This window comes from Aplysia californica, unplaced genomic scaffold (genome assembly GCF_000002075.1).
Source record: "Aplysia californica isolate F4 #8 unplaced genomic scaffold, AplCal3.0 scaffold01187, whole genome shotgun sequence".
Classification (NCBI taxonomy): domain Eukaryota; kingdom Metazoa; phylum Mollusca; class Gastropoda; order Aplysiida; family Aplysiidae; genus Aplysia; species Aplysia californica.
In genome coordinates, this window is record NW_004798457.1 from 47,480 (window position 1) to 54,979 (window position 7,500).

At 43.0% G+C, this 7,500-nt stretch overlaps 1 protein-coding gene across 2 annotated transcripts in view; it reads left to right on the forward strand.

Moving 5' to 3' along the window:
• Nucleotides 1–7,500, forward strand: part of LOC101859216 (brain-specific homeobox/POU domain protein 3-like) — a 41,568-nt gene that overhangs the window by 22,392 nt on the left and 11,676 nt on the right. Inside the window, exon 1 of one of the 2 annotated variants that reach the window (XM_005112117.3) lies at nt 5,961–7,417. The exons of the other annotated variant lie outside the window; for it this stretch is intronic. Within the exon in view, the coding sequence (XP_005112174.2) occupies nt 7,289–7,417 (129 nt within the window). The 5' untranslated portion in view covers nt 5,961–7,288. Of the gene's footprint in view, nt 1–5,960; nt 7,418–7,500 lie in introns of those variants that run through there. 2 annotated transcript variants of the gene reach the window in all.

A 7,500-nucleotide genomic window follows, 5' to 3' on the forward strand; every position in this document is an offset into this window, starting at 1 on the left:
GATCTGCGCACGCACGAAGGTGCTATTCCTATTCTTCTTCTGGAAAAACGAAAGAGAGCTTCAAAACAGACTGCAGCGCCATCTGAAGCAAAGAGCATACTTCCTGCGGACACTTTTTTGGCTGAGTGAACCATCTTGTTATGTACTATCATTGGTATTAGTCATGGTATCGAGACGCAGGATCCCTCTGAAGTTTGCTGCCAAATCTTCAATGTACGGAATAGATTTTTGTTGGTGGTGTCTGGAGTGTGGATTTTCACGGAATTTTTGAAAACCTGAATACTACCTCTGTAAAAAATTCGTTAGAAATTTCCTACTGCATTTAGGAAAAATTCAGAACCAGTTTTATAGATCTTTTGTCTGCCAACATGCATGCCAAATAACACACAATTTCCATGAAAAATAAGTGTGTTTTTCACTGTATAAGACATGTCGGCAAAATCCAATTTGGCCGCTCTTTCCAAACGGAGATTGCGGATTTGAAGACTCCTTCCCATGCTTGTTATAAGTGTGATATTTGTAACATTTGATCCACTAATAAGCGAGATAGCCTTCAGGTGTAGCCCCCCCCCCTCCCACTCACCACACACACACTTAAAGAAGAAATAATGTTTAGAATTTGCCGAATAAAAAAGAACCCCTTAGCTTTAGGGTAATATTTTTAGCTCTGGCTATTAAGATCGAGACGACATGTAACGTATCTGGCCTAAGTATCAGAACTTTTGCGATTTCACAAAGTTAAACTTTAACAATGAAATGTAGTAAAATACTAGTCTTTGTTGCCCGGTATAATGACGTCAGCAGTCGCTGTTCCTTGGCGAGCCGTCGCCTTTACATTACGTTTACTTTTCCTTTAAACGGCATAGCGCCTTTACTGAAAGTTTTTTGTTACTTCCAAACAGCAAACGGTGTGATTTATGACAACATAATATTCACCTGAAAGACGAAATGAGTATAGGCGCCACACGAATATTACTATTCCAGGAAGTAGATAGTCAGTTAGATACGAAATTAGATTAGGGGAACACCAATAACAACAACAACAACAACAGTCCACAATTTACGAGACAGACAAACTCATGAGACAGAAAGAGAGGGAGAAAGAAAGAGAAAGAGAGAGAGGGGAGAGAGAGAGAGAGAGAGAGAGAGAGAGAGAGAGAGAGAGAGAGAGAGAGAGAGAGAGAGAGAGAGGATGTGGGAGAAGAGGGGAGACCAAGAGCTCTATCGTCCTAATCTCCCTTCCTCCTTGTTTAAGTTTGTTACTCTCTTGTATCACCTCTAATCTTTGGCACTTCTATGACCTTATTGTATTGCAATTGCGTAAAACTCTTTCTTAAAAAAGGTCTTCTGTTAGCCACTGCTATAGTTTCAAAGAAGTTTAACACCCTTCTAGATACACGTACAGTAGTATGCTTCTTGAAGTATGCTCCTTTTTCAACCGTCAGTACCAGTAATAGATCCATCAATATGAGTCGAAAAGGTGAAAGAATTGTCCCGGAATGTCAAGAAAATGTTGGAACCTGCTTGGATTTACAGCTGGAATATTGGAGGCTGGTCAAGTCTGAAACCAGCTGAGCCACAACAGCCGAATGGCAGTGGACGTTACAAATCCTTTTGTTTGTTTGTTTGTTTGAGTGAAGACATCGACGCATTAATGGTCATTTAATGGTGAGAAAAAAGTAAGACAGACAGACAGACAGAAACAAAGGAGGGAAAGCGAAGAAGTAGTACCTACCAGTGACCCATCCCCCTCAAAACTAGCCTTGAGCAAATTTTTGAGAAAGAACATAATAAGAAAATAAAGAAGTAGTACCTTTCAGTGGCGCCTTACAACCACCCGCGAATTAATCTTTGAGAGAAAAAAAGAAGTAGTACCAACCAGTAACGCCCTCCAACTCCAATCAGACGCGTAGATTACACATCTTTGAGAGAAAAAGAAAGAATCAGAAAGTAAAGAAGTACATAGAGTACCGACCAGCGGCACCTTACAACCCCCGCGAACAACTCTTTGAGAAAGTAAAGAAGAAATAGTACCTACAAATGACGCCCTCCAACTCCCAACTATCCGCGCACAAATCTTTGAGAAAATAAAGAATGAGAAAGTAAAGAAGTACATTATGAAGTATCTACCAGTTTAAATATCTTCAAGATTCATAATACATTAATACAACCACCCGCGAACAAATCTTTGAGAAAGTAAAGAAGAAGTAGTACCTACCAATGGCGCCCTCCAACTCCCAACTATCGGCGTACAAATCTTGGACTTAAATCAGCCCCCAAATGCCAAGGTCTGTCCGGTGCGTGGGGTGTGGCAGGTCGCGTGCTAGACACGTGTAGGGACACACTCCTGTGTTGTCTGTTGTCGAGAAGGGGACCCGTTGCCAGTCCTCAGAGCTATGATCTCCTAATGACCTGCTATCAATTTGAGTAATAGACCGTCGTCAACACAATATGTCAGACTTTCCGTCCTTTACACGAAAGGTTCGGGGTTTTTTTCTTTTTTTTTGGTGGGGGGAAAGGGGAGGGGGGATTATAAGTATTGTTCGTGAGGCTTTCTGACAAAATTAGCTCTTTCTTGGATTTTCGGGTTGCAGGGGAAGTTTTTTTTTAATCAGAAAAAATTAAGAAACGTTTTGGAGAATAAGGAAGATACTGCACAAAGTGAGGAAACAAGGCACATAAAGTGCTCGTAAATGTGTATTGTGTGTGTGTGTGTTTGTGTGTGTGTGTGTTTGTGTGTGTGTGTGTGTGTTTGAGTGTGTGTGTGTGTGTGTTTGTGTGAGAGTGTTTGTGTGTGTATATATATTTGTGTATGCATCCATAATATTCCTTGTTACACGTTTAAGCATCTGTTCACATGTGTGTCACAGATGAATGGATGAGTGCGTGTGTGTGTATTTTGTGTGTGTGTGTGTGTATGTGTGTTTGTGTGTGAAAAGGGGGGGTAGGAAGTTGTGCATACTTTTCTTTGTTCAAGTATGGCTGGCTGGCATCGTACTCCAGTATGTCCGCGCTCAGTAAGCGCGCTGATACCTCCGGTCAGAGCAGTACTGTAGATCTACCTGGCTTGCCAATCAATACGTTTCCTATTTCACTGGGCAGGAGAGAAAACCCAAGGGAGACGGTTCTGACCAAGGTCTCCCAAGCCCTCATAATTATTTCCTTTTATAACATTGGTAGTGGTCGAACGCCAACTTCGGAACTCAGAATAAGGTACGGCATATCCTGTGAAAAAAGTCGATAGAGTCTACAAGTATGTCAACGTAAAATATGCAGAGTTCTACACTCATATAAATGGAAATACAAAAATGACCAAAGAAAAATAGCCTTAAATTATCTTCAAGATTCATAATTCGTGGTAGTATGTTTAACCAATGACAAGACATTATACCCACTTTATTTCTAATAAGCTCTTTCCTGCAAATGAATTACCACCAAAAAAAATTGAAGTGGGTGGTTGAAGGGCTCTACTTGTAAGTCATACTTCTTTTTTTCCCCCTTGTTGTTTTTGTCTATCTGTCTTGCTTTTTCCCAGCACTATATGAACGCTTTTGTGTCGACACGTTTCCTTTTATTCATTCTTTAATTCATGAAAAACCTGATTACGGATACATGTCAAAGAAATAAGTGCAACTTAGACACCAGTAGTGTTTCCAATTCACATTGTAGTGGGAGAGCAAAGTTTCAAAAAGTCACAGACAAACGTCATTAGTTGCTACTTATTATGCAGCAGCTTGAATCAAAAATTAAAACCTGGACTCTCGGAAGTGCACCAAGGCCATCACTTTCCAAAACTCAGAGAAAAGTAGTCCGAAAAAAGAAGAAACCAAAAGCGTGTTCTGGGCATAGGCATGGTGGTGGGGAGGGGGGGGGAGGTAGAGAGGGATAAGTAGATGGAGAGAGACCCCCATCGCAACGTCCATCTTAGATAAAACCGGGCTTATGTAAGTTCCATAACAACACAAGGATAAATAACCATGAAGTCATTTGGCAACAGTGTATTTGAATCCATGAATTATCATTCATAATCGGATAAACGCAAGGTTTTGGGTATGAAGATGAAATTCAGAGGCATAAAAAAGGAAAACATCAAAAGAATAAATAAATTTAGATCTAAACTAAGAATTAAAGGAAAGTAAAATATCTCATGTAACGAAGAGTGAATGCAGAAATGAAGATCTCGCATGTCCCTTGTGACCAAGCCGAAAGTGAGATGCTATTTCACCCTCAAAAACAAACTTTTAAATTCCATAAATATCAAAATAGAATCTCTTCACTTTGATCAAGCTGTGGAAATCGGCCGTATGAAAACGTTACTCTTCTGTTACAGATCTGAGAGAATTGACGACCAAAGATTAAGTGCTGGAAATGAGGATGTGTGGATCGGAGCTCATTGAAATCTATATTCGTACAAATGACTCGGGAAGATTAACCACTCTGAGAAGAGCTCCCTGAAGCAGTACCTCAAAGAGAATTTTGATGACCACTCATATCCACTCCCCCCGGGGTTGGAACGATATAAAGTCCTAACTTGTTCATTCGAGGCTCATCGATTGTTTCAGATTCTTAGTTTTATTTCCTCTATGATTTCTCTTTTCTTTTGGTGGGCTTTGAGTTTAACTGTCTTTGTACACTGCCCACGTGTTTACGTATCATTCTTTGCATAGAAACATATTTGAGCCGAAATTCACTTTTTACATTGGCCTCCATCCATCCATCCACCCACCCATCCATTCATCCATCCATCCCTCCGTCGTCCGTCCGTCCGTCCATCCATCCGTCCATCCATCCATCAATGATCCGTCCATCCATCCATCCAACCATCCATCCTTCCATCCATCCATCCATCCATCCATCCATCCATTATCCATCCATCTATCCATCCATACATTCATCCGTCTATCTATCTATCTACCTATCTATTTATCTATCTATCTATCTGTCAATCTGTCCATATATCGATCTATCTACCCGTCTGATTATGAAACTTTAGAGCAGTATGATTATTGGCCTGTCCTTTTTCTATCCCTGTGTCCCACAACTTCTAACCCCCTCTCCGTCTCTCAATATCTCTATCTCTCTCTCTCTCTCTCTCTCTCTCTCTCTCTCTCTCTCTCTCTCTCTCTCCCCCCCCTCTCTTTCTCCCTCCATCTTTTTTTACTTCTTTCTCTCTCTTCTCTCTTTCCTTGAATTTCTTTATACACTTCCCCCTTTCCCCTTTGAACAGCTGTTCCTTCTCTTCTTCTATGAAGTTTTTCTCAGCGATCTTGCCGGCATGACGAAGACAAAGCTGCACACACAGCATCAGTCTAAATCTATTGAACAGAGTTCACGTAATAACGAACAAGCTCCACAAACACTTGTGCTTTCGTTTATGCTGCATGCCCAAAGTGAGGGAATAAGACAAGTCAGTAGAAAGCTCTCCTGTCCAGCCTCACTGGCGACATGCATGTGTGAAACAATGTATGATCTGACTTGATCTGTCATGTTCCGACTCAGTAGAGCCAGGAACGACAGCAGCTCTGACGCCATTATTGTTTCCCCATCTAACTGTCTTAGGACCGCTTGTGAGTTTGTCGTTCTATGCCCCCTTGGCGCCTCTGCAAGAGCTATAACACAACCCAAAGAGAGAACGTTCTGTGTTTCGACCTTATTGAGAACTGGCCTTTCAAGACGAGTTCTGCGAGCGCAGGCTTGTCAACCCAGAGCCGAGTGCGAGCGTTTCGCGTGCGTCCCAAAAATCAATAGACGCACGTACCTCGTGATTGACTCTCTTACCGTCCTCTCCTCCCCATCCTCTGACGGCTCACCCTGCGCGCGTGCGTTAAGCCCCTCCCACTCCCCCTCTACGCTCTTTATTCCCGTTACTACTGGCCGCCGCCTTTGAAACTCACAAGGAAAAAAAGACAGAAGCAAAAGTGGGAGTAGATTTGTCTGCGCGAGAGTCTCTGGTGCCCACCTTACCTCCCCGACCAGCTAGCCTCCCGGGTGAGGTCTTATGCCATGAAAATTTGATGCCCGTGAAAGGCATTACGGCTGGCAGCCGCACCGCTCGCTTTTGATGTTGATATTTATTTTGTATGAAAACTTCATGAGCTAGATTAGCCAGCGCTCGCTCTAGCCGACACAGTGTTTGTAACCTCTCCACGGATTTCACGCCAATTGGGCGTCCTGGAGGATTTTTCTGCACCGTTCTGGAATTCAGCTCGGAATTTTGATCTCATTGCATTGTTGCGCCGTCAATAAGAGAGAAGGACTTTAAAGTTTGATGACACTCACAGTGACGACAAATCGGATACTATCGATGAGGTAGAGACCTTACATTTTTCATAAAGCCAGCGGAGATATTCCATGCAAGAACAAGAGATGTCTGTCCTTAAGAGTTTGCTTTTGACAAGCTTTGGGATTTCAGTCAATTCAACGTGTTTTGTGCTAGAAATTCCTAAACAATCGGATTAGCTTTGACTCCCAAGAATTATTCATCGTGTGGGACAAGTGGTTTGTATTCTCAATTGAGGAGTCAGAGCTTTGCTTTTCAAGAAGCGGGAAATGCACTTAACAAACGAATATACACGACATGTTGATTTTTGGTAAAAGTATCAACGTATGTCCCTGAGAAGGCAGATATTCGAAGGAACGGGTTTCAACGTTGGCCTAAGTAATTATCTTGCTGTTTATCAGTATTGAAGCCCTGATATTGAATCAGGGAGACAGCAGCCTGAAAACAGAGTCTGGCTTCCAGCTTTTAGGGCATGAAGTTCCTGTTTGTCTTGAAGAGAATCTCTTCCCTATCAAAACGTGTATAGATCTAGAGACATCTTCATCAGTCCACACTTAACTGAACCTTCTCTCGCCGAAGACTTCTCTATCTTCAGCGGCGATACATCTCTATTTATTTCCTGCCGAGCAACACGGCCCATTTCTCCCTAAATTTTATGTAAGACCCACGTTTTTACATACTGAGTTTCCCCGGGTCTACCAAGACCCACCTTTTTGCTATCTGAGTTCCCCCGTTCTACCAAAACCTACGTTTTACAATCTGAGCTCCCCAGTTCTACCAAGACCCACGTTTCGCATTCTCAGTTTCCTCGCTTCTACAAAGACCCACGTATTGCAATCTCAGTTTCCACTGTTCTGCACAGACCTACGTTTTACATTCTGAGTTCCCCCGGATCTACCCAGACCCGATAAGTTCCCATCAAGAGGCCCCCGAAGACCCCCCTGCCTCATCGTGGCGGTGGCGGTGTACGAGCGGCAGGGGCCCCACCACTGTGCCTTCTCGCCTGCCATGAACGTGAAACAGCCGGCTTTGGGCGTGACCCCGGCCCCACTGACCCATGGAATGCGACACTCCCCCAGTCCCCGGCCGCACTGGGCCCCGCAGGCTGACCGCATGAGGTGCATGACGTCTCCATCGGTGGGTCAAATCTACTGCTCTTTGTCTATGTACACACATTTTGTAATAGGACACACACTATTTGACGATAGGGCACACAATAT